General features: G+C 42.0%; 1 protein-coding gene across 1 annotated transcript in view; it reads left to right on the top strand.

Moving 5' to 3' along the window:
- The window catches only part of clmpb (CXADR like membrane protein b), a 73133-nt gene extending 56713 nt beyond the window's left edge, over nt 1-16420 (top strand). Inside the window, exons 3-7 of the mRNA XM_033631610.2 lie at nt 6418-6622; nt 10724-10891; nt 13069-13191; nt 13693-13834; nt 15941-16420. Of these exons, the coding sequence (XP_033487501.1) occupies nt 6418-6622; nt 10724-10891; nt 13069-13191; nt 13693-13834; nt 15941-16274 (972 nt within the window). The 3' untranslated portion in view covers nt 16275-16420. The remainder of the gene's footprint in view (nt 1-6417; nt 6623-10723; nt 10892-13068; nt 13192-13692; nt 13835-15940) is intronic.
- Nucleotides 16421-16755: the final 335 nt, after the last annotated feature.

Here is a 16755-nt window from a genome sequence, read left to right as displayed (position 1 = left end):
GAGTGTAGAGAAACAAAAAGTGTTGCCCTTCCAGCGCTCCATTTTTTTATTTATTTTATTGTCGTTTATTAACACTACAATTGCAGCCAGCTGAGATGATTAATATTAATTAACAGTAGAGTGGAGAGTGGATGCAAAATGTGTATTTTTCTGTATTTCATTTACTTACATATATCAAACATGTTATGGATCACAGTTTTAAATAGGAATGTTTGTTTCATTTAATGTTGCGTTTAACAGCCCTACACCCATTAACCGGTAACTAACTGGTTAATTTCTTAATGAAAAAATGCAAAATGACGTGAATCACAAGGGGTGCCAGGGCTTGATATTAACGCTTGCCCGGGGCAAGTAAACTCTGTGTTCAGGCACATGTAATGCCTCATGCAGTTGTCTGATCAGGCAAGTGAAAAATGAATGTGATGTCTAATGTAACGTTTTCTGAAAATGCACTGAGCACTATATCTCCAAAGCAGAGCTGCGTGCACATGTCTGCCTCACCACCACACTCTCAACAGGACTGATGAGAAAAATCAAACAGACTGGGCAATATGGAAGTTAAATCTGGGGTCGTCTCTGTCGTACATGACATAATGTTACTAACATTAAATATCTCTGGAATGCTATATGCAAGATAGACTTACTTTTTTAGCCCAGAAGCTAATGCTGTCATTAGCTCTGGGCTCTGGTGCAATCGTATGCCTTTTAGAAGCACTGGAATCCAGCTTTGAACTGCAGTGTCCGACACTGAATGTCTTCTGTGCTTATTTATCCATTTTTCCATGTTGAAAACAGGTACTGTTTTGTTAGTAGTCCCAACTAGGCATACATGATGCTTTTGTCAAACCAATCAGACTTTCGACCAGTCAGAGGCTTTGTTTTGGACTGGGTCTGTCTGTGGCTATTGGGAGAGTGATGGGCGGCTGAGATATGCTGTGCCTTCCAATACTTACAGAAAAAGATTTAGTATGTCCCAATACATAGTATGTCAAATGCAGTATGCCAAAATATCAGGATGTTCTACTACATTTGGTCCTGTTTTGCAGTATGCAAGCCAGCATGCTATTCTGGCTATTCTGACCCACAATCCTCTGCGCAGCGGACGAGACGTCACATCGACTGAGCCGCAAACAGAAGACAGCTATTTGACAGCTGATTGTCAGAAGTCCCAATGAGGGATGACAGCACAGTCAAGGAACTGATGACCAGTCTGATAGTAAGAATAGGATTATTGATTGTTAAGGTAAACAAAATAATCATAAATATCACAAACAACAAAAAGACATAACTATGGGAATAACAATGACAGAGAACTGCAGATGTAATTTCACTGTCGTAAATATAATATGTTAGAATCTACAATCTGTGCAGTAAGAACTTTGAAGTTAAACTACATACATTGCAAAGTAACAACAGCAGAGCTCCAAGGGTTGATCTCCGTCTCTGGCGAAGTTGGTGAATGGTGTTTGTTTATCTTCAGGGAAACCAATTTAAAACCAAATTTTATGATGTAGACTTAAAGTGAGCTTCCCCTGTTTGAAAGACCAGCAGCCGCCACTGGTGTATACTGCATGCAACAGTACATACTTTCAAGGGCAGCTGCAGTACCTACTAGAAGTAAAAAGAAAAAGTGCGATTCGCAACACATCCATTGTTTTGTTTGTCCCCATTGGCATCCATGATGCTTTTATCAAACCAGTCAGAAGTGTGTTCCAATCAGAGGCTTTGTTTTTTACTGTGGCTATAGGGAGGGTAATGGGCAGGTGGCTCAGATATGCTGGTTTGTGGTAGTCATCAACCCAAAGCATGCATCATGGCGCTGCTGGTCTAACACAGGCGGCAGCTTGTCTGTCATAAGCTGTTTGCGGAGTGTGGCGTGTACGCAAACGAACCTACAGGCCGACATGCATAACTGATCAAAAGTAGGCTATACTCAGCAGTTAATCAATTAATGGTTAACCGTTGATAGATGTACTTCTTAAACAAAGCCTATATGCCGTGAATGTCTGAATGGTACCAATACCATTTCGTGTGTAATCTGGTCATAGTAATCTTTAACAATCCCTCCTTGATCAAAGAACAGGTGGATAGCTATCATTTTTATTGCATCTTAACAAAGTGTTTTATATGATATAAAAACAAGGCATATAAATGGGAATCATGTTTTTTTGTTCCTTACACATACAGCACAGGCAGAGCTCAGGTTCTGCTACTCTTAATATTAATATTTTTAATATTTTTATTGTACATCTTAAAATAACCCTGCAAGTCAACAAAACATTTTTACTGTAGTAAGTAAAAATAACTCCTCCGAGTGTTTCATCTAATGACTCGTTATCCGTTCAAAAAAGCCAGGGAAGGTAGAGGCACTCCATGTCTGCATACAGTATTTTCAATTTTTTACTGAATAAACAAACCACCTCATTTTAATTGCAAACTATGCTAACAGCCCGTGGCCATTTTACTAAATTCTTTTTAAATTCATCACACTCACCGGCACTTCCACTATCTCTCCCTCTGTCGGTGTCATAAGCATGTGTTCAGAGTACACCCAGACATAACCAGAAGCATAAATACACATACACTTGTGGCGTAGGCTACACTCATGTGTATGTGAGTAATAAATGTCCAGAGTTCATGAAGGCAGCAGAAGTGTGCCCATAGGCGGCAGCTTTTTAAAATATGTCCCACTTTGTTTAGGTGCCAGGGCCGTGTCGCTCTGCGCCTGTAGCTGTGGCGCAGTAATGTATATCTGTTTGCATTCATAACGTGTTTCGACTCTACATTGCTTGGACGCAACGTTGTGTGTGTAGGTCAGTGCATGTTTCGCGTGTGCCTGTAAATGGCCAGTCGTCACCTGTGATCACAGCAGGTGCCCCTGTTTCTTGGGCTCTGATGCGCTGTGGCACCGGCATTTAGCAGTCCCCATCTGCAGGCTCTCACTTGCCCTGAGTAATAGGCCACTGTGACAGCTGTGTTTGTTTGTGTTTGTGTATGTGGATGGAGAGAGAGAGAGAGAGGCACAGAGAACACGAAGAGGATATAGAAATAAGCCATACAAAGACATAAACAGGCAGAGAGGAGAAAATGAAAGCTCTCCAGTTCAGGTTTACAGATGTTAGATGTCTACGGTGACGTTTCAAACCATCAGATTTTTCCTTTGAAGACCCGGTCTTTGCAAACATCAGTGAACCTTGTGCTAAAAATAAAAGGAGAAATGAAGAGGAGATTGTTTCAGTCGCTAACACAAACATCTTTTTCTGTACCAGCCTACTTTTAATGTTATGATAAAGATATACTTCACCTGATCTTTGTTTCTTTTGTGTTTTATATTTTAATTATTTTGTGATAAAGACAAATACAAACATTCTGTAAAAAGCAAATCATACAGAAAGCAAAATAACATAGAAAAGACTTACCAACATGATTATATATATGCATATGAATTCAAATATACATACATACACACATATGTATGTTTTCATGTACCCTATATGTATAAGATGCACACATATTAACAGTCCTGCTATTCACCCACAAAAACACATCGATTTATTGTATTAATGTACATCAAAGAACATCCCCTTTGTTCATGTTATCACTATCACCAGGTGTGTTTAATATATTTATGAAAATGACTAATGCATTGCTGCTGACTTCAATACAACACTGACTGCAACACTCAGTAGCTACTTATGGTGAGTATTAAGTTAAGACAGGGTGTCTACACATCCTCAAATTAAGGTATCTTAATATAGGGCCTTAATAACTCTTAAATCATCTTAAATTTAGATGTGATGGGTCTAAATATTTTTGGTCACAATATCGCAAAAATTTCTCCAGCCTGTCAGACCCAGTGACTGTTTACAATCATTGGACAGACCGAATAATTCTAATAATAAATTTCATTTTTGACAGCGATGAGATTTTGTTTTCTTTTTACATTAAACACGTTAAACTTAAACTCAACCAGCTGTTGTCATTTTTCCTTACTGTTCATTTTAAACTGACATCAGTTCAGTCAGGAGAGATTCGTTTTTATGGTAAAAGAATATTTATTTATAAACATGTGAACAAATGAATAAGAATGTGGAAAGTCTTTGGTGATTAGACCCCGTAGAGATGGTTTGATTTGAGGAGGGTGATAATCCATAGTCGAATAGGGAATTCCCCCCCCTAGAGGTGGCAGAGGTGGTGAAGATGGACAAGTGCCAATGATCTGGATGAGTAGAGGAATGAGTCTTTGAGAGCTTGTCCTGGACTCTGGATACGATGGCTGGAGGTGAACAGGGTGGAGGAGGGTGCGAAGATTCTGCCTAAAATGATGGTGGACAGCAGCAGAAGAGAGAGCAGATTTAAAATTTTGCAGTGGCATCCTGATTGGCTGAGAGATCGTGGCAAAGTGTGATTGGATAACTAGAGGAGTGAACACCCATAGTCAGCTGATTAGAGGGAGTAGTGAGAGTAAGATGGAGAGAAATGTGAAAGGATGAGCACGGAGAAAGTCTTCCTGATTGAACTTATGCTGAGCTTCATTGTGTTTACTTGGAAAGAGTGTCACACTAATGTGTCAGTATCTGTAGACACCCTGTAAGAGATCCAGAGGCGCCTGTGTCATCATGACACTGCCCAGCTTTCCAACATACTTATGTGTACACGCTCATTTTTTATGGGGTAAGCACTCTACGCTGACAATAGCTTAATGCACTCAAGAGGTATGGCAAGAGTTATTTAGTTGTGGTACTAAACACATTCCTGTGGATATATGTACAATTCTAATGCTACTGTGATGTAACATATCAAATTAAATAAACTAAAGGGTTGTTCCAGTAAATGCTGTAAAGCTGCAAAAACAGTATCTCATTATAAAACAAAATAATTGTTCATTTGGTGGAGACTGAAATAATTTGCAGGGAGAGTGGCTGAACTAATTAAACTAATTAATGCCTCTACTGGTTTGTGTAACCTCACTGTTCAGAAAACTGTAAAGTGCTTAAAAATGTCAATATTGAGGATCCTCACAACACTATCAGATATTCTTAAAATAAAAATTTACCACAGCTTTTTTTGGCATAGCAGAAGAGAAAAATAAAAATCTTTCTGGATCAAAACTCAAAATAACATAATGTGTCACTTTATTAGCTTGGAGGTCAATCCCTCTTCCATCCACCGAGCTGGACTCAGTGGTTGAGGGAAGTGATGCAACTTCTCAAACTTGAGAAACTAAGAATCACATTAAATGGCTCTTGTAATAAATGTACAAAAATCTGGAATCCATTTCTGGAATATATAAAAGCTAGACTCTAAACCCCCACTTTATTGATAACTCCAAGTAAAGTAAGTCACATTTATCTTCTGCAGCTGCCTGTTCCTTTGAAGGTTCTATATGTATGTCGGTATCTGTATATGTGTGTACTTGTGCGTATGTATACATAGGTATGTGTTTTTATTTGTTTGTTTTTCCTTTTGTAATGCTGCAGTTTATATGCTTTAAAAAATGGCAATATTGTGGCACTATATAAGATCCAAATCTGATGAAAATCTGTCAAAACACACGTTCTGATTTTGTCATTTTCACTGAGATGTGTTCTGTTTGTTAGATTTCCTGCTACATAACACACTTGTTCTCTGAATACATAGTTTAGGTCACTATGTACTTTGGACTACGTCTGGTGTGAGACATTTGTTTAGCTCTCTAGCATTTTATTTTAACCAGACTGCTAACATCACATCAGCACCACTGTGGGCATTTCAATCTTTTATCTCAGCACCAGAATAGATTTTTATTTGGTCAATTTCACAGCTCCGCTTGTGGAAAGAGCACAAGGAGATAACAGCGCTCACAGATAATCAGCTAAATGAACACTGGCAGGATACTTGCATTCCAGCAAATGCGTTCATTTGTAAAAATATTATTTCCCGAGTGTTAATTAAAAAGTGATTGTTAACAATGTTACCCGTGAGTGCTGGTATTCTGTTTTTCTCAGCACTCTTCACCCACTGAGTGTCGATATGTTGGAGCTGTACGCACACCATCATTAGAGTTATGTAATTTTAAATGTTAATGGCAGAGTACCAGTCAAATATGTCGAGGGTATTACTGCTGGGACGTAGAAACCACAGTAAGTTACCCAAATGTGCTGGTAAGTGATGTGAGAGCGTGGTATTTAGATGAATACTGACATCACCAACAATTAAAATGTTAGTTTATATCAGGTCCAAGAGGAATTTGAAAAATTTGTCTAAAAGGAAGAAAATGCTGCGTTAAGCGGCAGTGGGACGACTGTGATTTTATCGCTCTCAGTCAAGCAGACGGAGACATTAGGAGCGTGTTACACAAGAGAGTTTGGTAAATCAGGATTTAGTGAGAATACTCAGTGTCAAAATAAATCTGTTTTTCTTCTCTTCAATATCTAGATCATTACCTTCTTTGGGGGACAGGTGTACACCAATGAGGCGACGGGCAGTGAGGCCAGCCGTCTGTCCTTCGCTGGCGAGTACCTGGGTGGAGACGCCTCCCTGCTGATCAGTGACCTGCTGCTGACCGACTCCGGGGAATACTACTGTAAAGTCAAGACTGGGGGGAAGTACCACTGGAGCCAGGTCAACCTCATTGTGCTGGGTGAGTGTTGTCAGACACATTGTAACAGACACACGGGTTATGAAGAGAGCCAATCCCATTTGTACATACATACTCTCGCACACGTATACACACACACAGACCTAATCACTAGATCATTAGCCTGGCACATTTCCTCCGTCATGCTGACCGTCCTCGTGATTCAATTTGCTTCAGACAGCGAGATTTGATTTTGCTCGTGCTGTTTGGGTTCGTTCGGATTGCTTTGTTGATGAGGTGAGACCAGGAACATGCGACTGGGTCTTGAGGAGAGTGATTGATTAGGGTCTGAGATACAAGGACATGCATCAAGTTAAATACTTCATATTTGTGTCCTCTATGAGATCAATGAGAAAGCAGACCCCGCTCTTGGTTCGAGGTACATTCTGTAATGAAATTTAGTCAGTGAAAATGACATTGAAAAAAGTCATCTGTCATCAGTCTAACAACTGATAAGCTACTTAGGAAAAGTACAAATCATGTCTTAGCTCTTGAAACTATAGAAAAGCCAGTTTTGGCCTCATAAGCGAGAGCAAAGGCGTCATTGTATATTTATCCCCTTCTTTTTGTTTTCCTCATTTGCCCAATATGCAGATGGTTCTAAATGGCTTAGCTTTACAGCTAGCTCAGTGGTAATACGTGTCTCTGCTGGCATATCTCAAATAGCTAAACAACTCTGAAGGACAGACAGCAAAAGGGGGAGCGGCTGTACCACAAAAGCCAGCCGCAAAGTCCAGCGGGAGGAGCAAGAGCGTTCTCAATGTCAGAAAAGCAGGCGATTTATTAAAACATCATGGGAGATTAGTTCAACCCGCGGTTATTGGTTTTCTAATGGAACAGTCTGTTAATCCTCTCGCTCTCACTCTCCTCTCTCTTCCATAAAGACATTTCAGTGAGTTAGTGCCTCGATTTTTACAAATTGCCCTCAGCTTTGCGGTGACACTTTCGATTTTGAGAGAGACGAACATTTGCATTTTTCTCTCGCTCCCCACGCTAAGATAATAGCTTGGCAGCCGAGCTGGTAGCTGGCTTGGCATGAGACGGTGTGTGAGTGTATGCATTTGTGTGCGTGCCAGGGTTTATGTGTGCCTCCAGTGGTTGTGTTTGTGTTTATGTGCAAGCTTGCACGGTAACGCCTGGGTGCCTGCACTGCTTCTTGTAGTAGAGAGTGTGGATTTGCAAGTGCAGATTTTTGACTTAGTGTTTGTATTTTTGTTTGTGGCCAGATATAGGTGTGTTTGTATTTGTGTGGCTCAAACTGCTACTGCTGCATTTAGGCCTAACTGACCCTGACCGAGCTGCTAGATGCTCACACGGATGAGGCCTGGATGGAGTAATGGAGGGTTGGACACACAAAGGCACATAATCTGTCTTCCTTTATGTGCCAGCTACCACCAACTCTCATTTCAGCATTACAGAGTTACACATACAGCAACTATGCTGACAAGCAGCAACAGCCAAATGCACAAAAGTCGACATCGCTAATATGACAGCCTAACAAAAACACAAAATAGATGTGTATATTTAGCCCAGCACTAATCTAAAAATACATTACTTGGGAGAGTGAGAGAACAGTGTGCTATTTTCTGCCTTTATAGCGTTGCAGAGCAGCTGTACAGGGCTCAGCAGGCAGCAGCTATACTGTACTGTGCCTGCAGCTACTCTGACTTTGACCTGTGGAGAACATATTACCACAAGCGTCCACAACCAGCTTTGGGGTCACATTGATCCATTCCCTATGGGATCTTTTTTTTCTGTTTGTGTCACCAGCTCGGACAAATGACTGTGACCCTTGTTAGGAAATGTAAATTACACCAGTGGTGGATAAATAGAAGTTTATAATGTATATTAAACATTTTAACTTTGTGCAATTTAACAAGCCGTTCTTATCATCCACTTTAATGCCTTTGCTCTTCATTTTATGTGGTGTTTTATTCTGAGGTGTTACACACTGGTGTTGGATGGTTTCACTTGGCTTTATGTCGTGGAATAACTCGTGCTTCAGTAAAATTTCTATTTAAAGAGAAAATCCACTGCAAAGTATAATTCAGCTCATTTAAGACACTAAGAGAATCATATCTTCACTAATCCATCCATTAATAATAGACGAAAGATGAATTTCATGAAGTAGTGGAGTATTTGTTTGAGATTTTAAGCTTTAGTTTATAATAGCAATAATAGTTCAAAATTAGGAGATGTGTCCATATTCCCAGGCCACAGTCTCACAGACTCAGTCAGTGTCTATAAGGCTCTCATTCATTCTCAGTGGAAAAACGACACAAGCTTATGTGATGTTGCTATGGGTCTGTCATTGGTCTTGTATCTTTGGCTAATTAAAAGATGGCTTCATATCCACTGATTAAATAATTAACAAGTACATTTTGATGAATATTTCTGTTATTTTATTTTAACTTTATTTCAAACTATGCATGTTACATGTTATATTTACTGTCCGTACCTTTGTTTGATTGTTCTCCTACTTTGCTCTGGTGTTATATGACAATAGGTGAAGGCATCATCTGCAGTTCATCAGGGGTCTTCAGTGTTATCCAGGCCAGGTACCCCTTAGCTCAAAGAAAGACAGAGCAGGGATCCCCTACTACAGTGGCTCCCAACTAGTCCAGCCACAGAACCCAGATTTCTCCTTAGTCATTAGTTCAAGGTCCACATTTGGCCATGTCTTCGAGCTAGTTTGCTGTCTCTGTCAAGTAGCTGTCCATTAATCACTCACTGCACAGCAGGAAACGGCACTTCACGATAAAATCTCTGTGCCGGAAATTCACTGTACTTAAAAGTAAAATGTGTTTTTTACAAATTTGGCTTGTTTGCGAGTCACTTGTGGTCCATTCAGAATGGCCCCGCGACCCACTTTTGGACCACCCAGTTGGGAACCACTGCCCTACTATATATATTGTATAAATCCGAGTTGCACTTGAGGTACTTCTCTTAATATTTTCAAGTCTTCTCTCATTTGTGCTGTAGACGCTAAGTCAGCAAGTTGCAGTAGTGTGGCTCGGTGCATTAGCCTCACCCTCCGCACTTTAACCAGTGGTCTCTGAGGTGGACGGTATGTCATAGTCTCACTCAAAAAGTCACAAATAGGGACGCTGCGATCCGGATCGCAGATCGAAAATATGCTGCGATCCAGCCAAAAAACGTGGATCGGATCGGATCGCACTGCAGGGGAAAAGTGCGATACTAGCACTGCGTTACTAGCACTCCATTCCACAAATCTGCTCCAGCTTTTCCATCCAGCACTTCATTGTAACACACGAAGAAGAGAGGAGAGCGGGAGGGGGAGGTGATGTGATAACAATAACCGGGTGAAAAACAGTGTGGATAGTTGAAAAAAATGTCAGCGGTGTGGCAGTACTTCCTTCTGAAAAGCGAAAAAGATGGAACGGCCGAATGCAAAACATGTATTAAACATATAAATGTGTAAAAATTGAAATATCTAAGAAATGGCTCAAGTTTTGTCATAATAATCTACTGTTGTGGACTATTCATCTCGGGAAGTATGTTATTCTCATTTTGAGTATATAGCACTTGATCAAGCCTTTTCTATTATTCCACATTAAAAAATAAGTACTAAAAAAAGTGAACCTATTGGTCAGAACAGAGAGATAGAAATATGCACTGGTATCGGATTGGTATAGGGATCGATACTAGGACTGTGGTATCAGTATCAGATCGAAAGTGAAAAAGTTGAATCACAGCATCCCTAGTCACAAAACAATCCACTGTGGCTCACAAGACTATCTGTACACTCGAGGGGTGGCTGTGGCTTAGATTGGAAGATCGGTGCTCTGATCCCTGGCTCCTCCAGTCTGCAGGCCGAGGAATCGCTGGACAAGATACTGAACCCCAGATTGCTTGTGATGGCTGTGTCACTTGTTTATGTGTGTTTAACAGAGAAGCAGTTTGTACCATAGCCTCAGCCACCAGTTTGTGAATGTGTGAAAATAACCCTGAAGTCCCGCTAGGGGTCACGGAGCCCCTGTTGGAGACCCTAAATGGTTGAAGAGAAAGAGATAAAAAACAAAAGTTTCATTGTTTGTTGCACAGTTGTATGAAAATGTCTTTTATTCCCATGTCTTCTCACAGTCAAACCTTCCAAGCCGAGGTGTTGGATGGATGGCAAACTCCTGGAGGGCAGTGATGTCAAGCTTAGCTGCAAGTCCAGCGATGGCTCTGACCCCATCAACTACAAGTGGGAGCGAGTGCTGGACAAAGGCAAGAGTCTGGGCAAATTGCCAAACCTGGCACTGATAGGTAAGGAAAATAATTGGCACTACGCTGACATGCTGATTCATCATTCAAGCCCTCTGCACATAAATGCTATGAAGATTCATTTTCATATTAGTGATTTTTATAGGCTGCATTTATCCAAGGAAGTGTTTTGCTGAGTGCACCGCCTTTCCTTTGCCTCCTCCCAGCTTCACATTCATACATTTGGAAACACTGACACCTAAATCTGCCCAGTAAAACTACATTCTCCTGGTGGCTCTCTCAGATTCATTAACAGTTACAATGCTTTACTAAAGGCCACTTAGATGGACTCAGATTTTCCAAATTAGGCCACTGATTCTGCATGCCTCTCTTATCTTCACACAAGGGCCAGCACCACCATGTACAGCTAAAGACCACATTATGCATACTACCTGTTGTTTTTTTTTTCCCAGGAAATCAAACAGAACACAGCCCTGTGATTTCTAGTTGTACTCTGTTGGGATGAGTTATATAAACACAAGGATGCAGGCTTATGCTGTCATCTGATGAAGATGTCTGTGACATTGAAATGTCAGCCTGGCTCAAGTGAATTATACCTGCATGCATGAAGTCAGTGTGAACAGAGTGTTTTCTTGGATTGTGTGTAAAGTGTAGAAAATCAAATGTAACACACAGAACTGGTCTGGCAGCTCCCACTACATTCTGTAGCAAAAAAAACATTGGCTGTGTAGTAGCCCTGAGGCACACTTCATTCACATGGTGTGGATTCTGGCATTCCTCTTGGATCATAACCAGGCATATCCGCCTCTAAATAGTAACAGAGACAGTTTATAACAGAAAAGCTAATGGTAGGGCAATTCTCCCTACTGTGTATTCTCCAAACCGGCATAAACACCCCCGGGGTGCCAACCTTTCTGTCTCAGTTTTCCCTCCAGTGTTTAACTGGCATCCGTGATGGCACGTGCCCAGACGCAAACCCTCAAATTAATGACCTCCACCAAACAACACCTGTTCAGTCTAATTAGTTTTCATTGGACGATAACACACAGCGTCAGCAGCCATTATTTATGGGTCTGGTGAAAGGTAATATCACATGGTTGTCATTGGTGGGGATGACTGAATATCCCATGGGGCTGTGGGGCTCCATCGCTCTCTCAGACATGCTCCTGCTACTCTCTTCAAGTCCTTCTCAGTGGGATGGGCCTCGTTGTTAAATAAACACTCCATCAATGTCTCTCTCTTTCTCTCTCTGTCTCTCTCTCTTCAGGTATAAAAGACATTTCAGTTGTTTCTCAAATCCTGCAAATGCAATTGACCCATCGCAGAATGGCCAATCATAATGTAGCATTTGGCCGGCTTAGACCAGGGTCTGACAACAACACAGCTGTGCTCCATTGACTCTTAATGCAGTTGTTTCAGATTTCCTTCATTTTCAGGCTGGTATTGTGGATTTGGAGCTAAATGTTGTGCCTGGGGCACGTCGTGTATTAATGATACTCGTTACCTGGAGAGGTTGGAAAAAGATTTACGTTTCTTCCCTGTTCCAAAACCAAAATCAAACCCTGAAAAGTGTAGGGTTAGCTAGCTAGCTACTGAAGATATAGCCTACTGAGTGTATACACATGCTGCTTTTGCTTTTTAATGATTGTAACAGTGGAAAAATGACCAACCCTGCTGTACAGGAACCAGTGAAGGGAAGCAGGGAAACTTTGCTGATATTCAACCAGCTCTATGTCATTGCATTGTGCACAGATGAGCGTTGTCTGACTTCCCCCAGAGGTACTTGCTCATCTGGTGCCAGAGGTCCAGGTGCTGGCAGCGGCACAGGGACGAACCCAAACACAGTTCATCTGCACACACTGCGATGCCACACAGCTGGTTCAATATCAGCAAAGTTTCCCTTTATATTCATTGTCTTGTGTGGCGATCAGCAGTGATTGACTGTAGACAGAGGGGTCTACAGTCAAACACAGACTGTAGACCCCTCTGTCTGCTTCTCTCTGGAATCACTCTTTCATTTTTCTAAAAATATGATAATATTCCTTCAGGGAGTGCACTTAGTTACAGTGTGGGCTCCATGCTTACTCTGACAGCTTGTCGAACCATCGCAAAGGGGCGGGGCTTAAAGAAAGGTCAATTTACTTTGAGGATAAACCTGCCAGAATGCAAAACAATGTACAGCAAACACTTGAACACAAATATTTATTTCAATCCCCCAGATCTCAAGAACCCAGAGCTCGTGACCCTGAGGAATCTCACCATGGACAGCACAGGGGTCTACAGGTGCACAGCAAGCAATGATGTGGGAGAGGAAAACTGCACCATTGAGGTCACAATGCAGCGTGAGTTTTGGGAGGGGAGGGAGAGTCGACCTCACAGCGTTCACCTCACACCAAACTGCCACACTGATTGATGGTTATTGTTTCAAACTGCAGCTGGAAATATATTTTTCCCCCCCTCTGCCTTTCCATCTACCTCCCCACGCCCTCACTCCCCCCAGCGCTTCAATCCTGTAGGGACTGCACTAAACTTAAACTGGTGGCTACTGGTCACCACCTATGCTCCCACAGTTATGTTTCACTGTCACACAAATGCATTTCTTGAGAGACCCAGGACGGTTGGGGTCATGTGTGGAGAAAATGACACATATAAGTAGCTCAGCAGAAACAGTTTGATAGCCCTGGTGTTAAATTGAATTTGGGCACTGTGGCACAGACGTACGGAGTGTGGAGGTATTTCCAGTAAATGAGCATGGACCAGAAGTATTTGTGAATGATGAATAATATGTGCTCGTGAGTGACTCTGTCTGTCATCACTTATCACTTCCTCTTCTCCATTCACAGATGTGAGGGATGTAGGTATGGTAGCAGGTGCGGTGGTGGGGATATCCCTCGGCGTCCTCATTGTCATATTAATCATCTGGCTCGTCTTCCGGAAGAAAGAGAAGAAGAAGTATGAGGAGGAGGAGACTCCAAACGAGATCAGGTTTAATAGTCCTCTTTTTCTTCTATGACTGGTTTACTTTTTTGATTTTTTGTTCTATTATACAAGTTAAAATGCAAACCAAAAGGCTAGAATCGTGTGAATGTATGGGATTACGAGTGCAGATAGTCCTGCGTTTCTTTCTCCATGTGTTCCTGTATCTCTGTGGGGCTGTTGCTCTTTTAGTTTTGCTTTAATTGCCACTTTTTAAATGAGATCAAACCTGTTGCGACCTCAAGCTGCCTTCACATGATAGGAAATGTGCTCCTCACTCACCTCAACGTAGGTCAGAGAACATAGTGTAAACTTTTGAAGATGCAAAGCGCAGCACAGGTATACATCATCTAGGAACAGCAACAGTTGCACTCACAGACCATTTTGTGAGAGCTGAATGTCAAAGAAGTTTATGTCGAGATTGTGATGTCTTGTTTATGGTGTGTTATAGTCTAGAGTTTGGGAAAGAGGATGAGTTTTTCTTCTATCAGCAGTCAAAGTTGAAATAATTGAAGTGCAGCTGTGCACCACACCAAGGGTAGCACTTTCGCCTAGTCGGGCGCCAACGCTCTTTGCATAGAAGAACAATGGTACAGCCGGCGCAGAGCGGTTTCACAGCTGATCATGTGTGGGTGGCTTTACAGAAAGCACCTGTCTGGCTTAATCATGCTTAAAGCCTGTTAGATTTTTCTGATCACCTCACAACCTGAACATTTACAACAACCATGAATTAGCTAATGCAACACCTAATGCAAAAAAAACAAAACAAGGTACACATCTCAGGTGAGGGAGACAGAGTTATTTTGAGTTTATTGAAACAGAATAAAGATATCTTGCAGCAATGCAATTACAGCCCACTTCGGCCACCTGGGGCCGGGGGTGGTGCACCTGGGGCACCACAGCTACAGTGTGCAAGCGAAATGCTAACTGACACAGCAACAGCCCCTGTATGCTTGGATGTGTTTGCTGTCCACCTGCCTGCCTGCCTATGTGTGTGTCTAAAAATAAAAACAACTACAAGGTCAAGTGTTCATCAATTATCTTTTAAGAGCCTTCTTCTCACACACTCCCTGTGTATGTGTGTGTGTGTTGCATCAGAGCTGAGGGATGCCACTAGTGTTTATTCCTCACTCTAAAGCCTGCGTGCAGCGGCGGACCCTGAGGACTGCTAATGACACTTGTAAAAGCAACAACGCTTTTTGTGACAGACCGGAGTAGGTGTGGGTGCATATTTACTGATGTAACAGTGCATAATGCAAAATGGATGAGGGACATCTTCAGGTAAATAATGTAGATGTGATGAGGTGTTTTCTGTTTTTATACCATGTTAAGACTCTGAGCTTTTCCACTAATGTGCTGAACCAGACCCCAGCAGTGTTGGTGACGCACATCTCTCAGGTATATGAATTTAGAACCAACCTCACTGCTGTTCAAAAACAAAAAAAAATAAATCTTCCAAGAGTTATAGAACCATCTCTGGTGTGTCTGGGAAGGTACCGTGTAGCCAACGGTGCACAGATGAGAGGTTTCTATTTCCAGCTTTCTGTGGAGAATATAAGTCTTATATCAGTGGGATAATACTACGTGCTGACTTAGCCCTGCAACCCACACACCCTGGTGACCTGGTGACAGTGATTCATTATAACTGCAAGGATCCTCTGCAGTTTCATCCAAGTAACAATCACAGTATAAATTACCTTAGTTTTGGTGATTAATGTTTTTAAGTGGTTTTGCCACGTGGTTTCTATTCTTCTCTGCTATCTTGTACATTTTTTAGTCTCCCTCTGTCATGAAAGTGGAATTATAAAGGAAAGTTTTCATTGTGTTTTCAGCAACAACTTTTTTTCTTGTTCCTTCAACAGTTGTATCTGGGGAACCAGTGATTTCAGCAGATTTCATTATTCCATGCAAATGTGCTTCACAAAACTAAGGGGCTTGGGGGGGATCTCATGAATTACATGAGGTCCTCACATAATACCAGTCCCGTGTGAATAGGGTCTTAAAATAGTGTGGTGTCTGTGTGTGTTTCTCTTCTCTCATTTCAGAAGTAGAGTTGATATAAGATAAATAGACCTTTGTCATTGTTTGTGTGTCTGTGTGTGTTTCTGACCACAGGGAGGATGCAGAGGCTCCCAAGGCCAAGCTAGTGAAGCCCAACTCCCTGTCCTCATCCCGCTCTGGCAGCTCCCGCTCTGGCGCCTCCTCCACCCAGTCCATGGTGCACAACAGCGCCCAGCGTGGTCACCGCCCCCGCCCACCTGCTGTAACAGCTCTCAAGGAAAATGGACAGCCTCCAGGCTTCCCCCAGTCCCCTCCATCCTACACTTCAGTGGTGCCCAAGACCCCTGAGCCCCCTACCACTCCCAAATTCAACTCCAGGAACATGTCTGGGCCCACACCCCCAACCCTCATGGTCCCCGCCCAGACCAAGGCCTTTCAGACTGTGTAGGACTGAAAGCCAGCCACTTCCTGCAGCCATGTGAGACTCCCATCCCAGCCCAAGCCCCCGAGCCCCCTCCCAAAGACTAAGACTCTTCCATAAACAAAGAAATGCAACTAGTTAAAAGGATGTAATTAAAAGAATCAATACTATAAGTCCAAAAGTACTTTTAATGAATGCATACTTAAAAAGGGAAAATAAGACATGCTTGCCCCCTACTGAATTACATAAAACAACAAAACAAAAGAAAAAACAAGACCCGAGATGCAACGCTGTCCGTGTCTCATGGCTGAAGGCAGAACTTGTTTTCTGAGTTCCGTCTTTTGGCTTTGGAAGCACAGGGAAGCGCCGTGTGCAGCAAGGTGGAAGGAGCCCCCTACAGTAGTAAAGCTTTTATTTATTTATCAAATCAAAGGGTTAGGCATGCAGTGGAGAATAAGAGGGGAAAAAGGGAGACAGTAAAGGCTGGATGATGTTGAGCTTTGGTTGT

The sequence above is a fragment of the Epinephelus lanceolatus genome, chromosome 4 (assembly GCF_041903045.1).
Source record: "Epinephelus lanceolatus isolate andai-2023 chromosome 4, ASM4190304v1, whole genome shotgun sequence".
NCBI classification, from domain to species: domain Eukaryota; kingdom Metazoa; phylum Chordata; class Actinopteri; order Perciformes; family Serranidae; genus Epinephelus; species Epinephelus lanceolatus.
The sequence above is the reverse complement of the archived record's forward strand: the minus strand, read 5'-3'. Positions and strand labels throughout refer to the sequence as shown.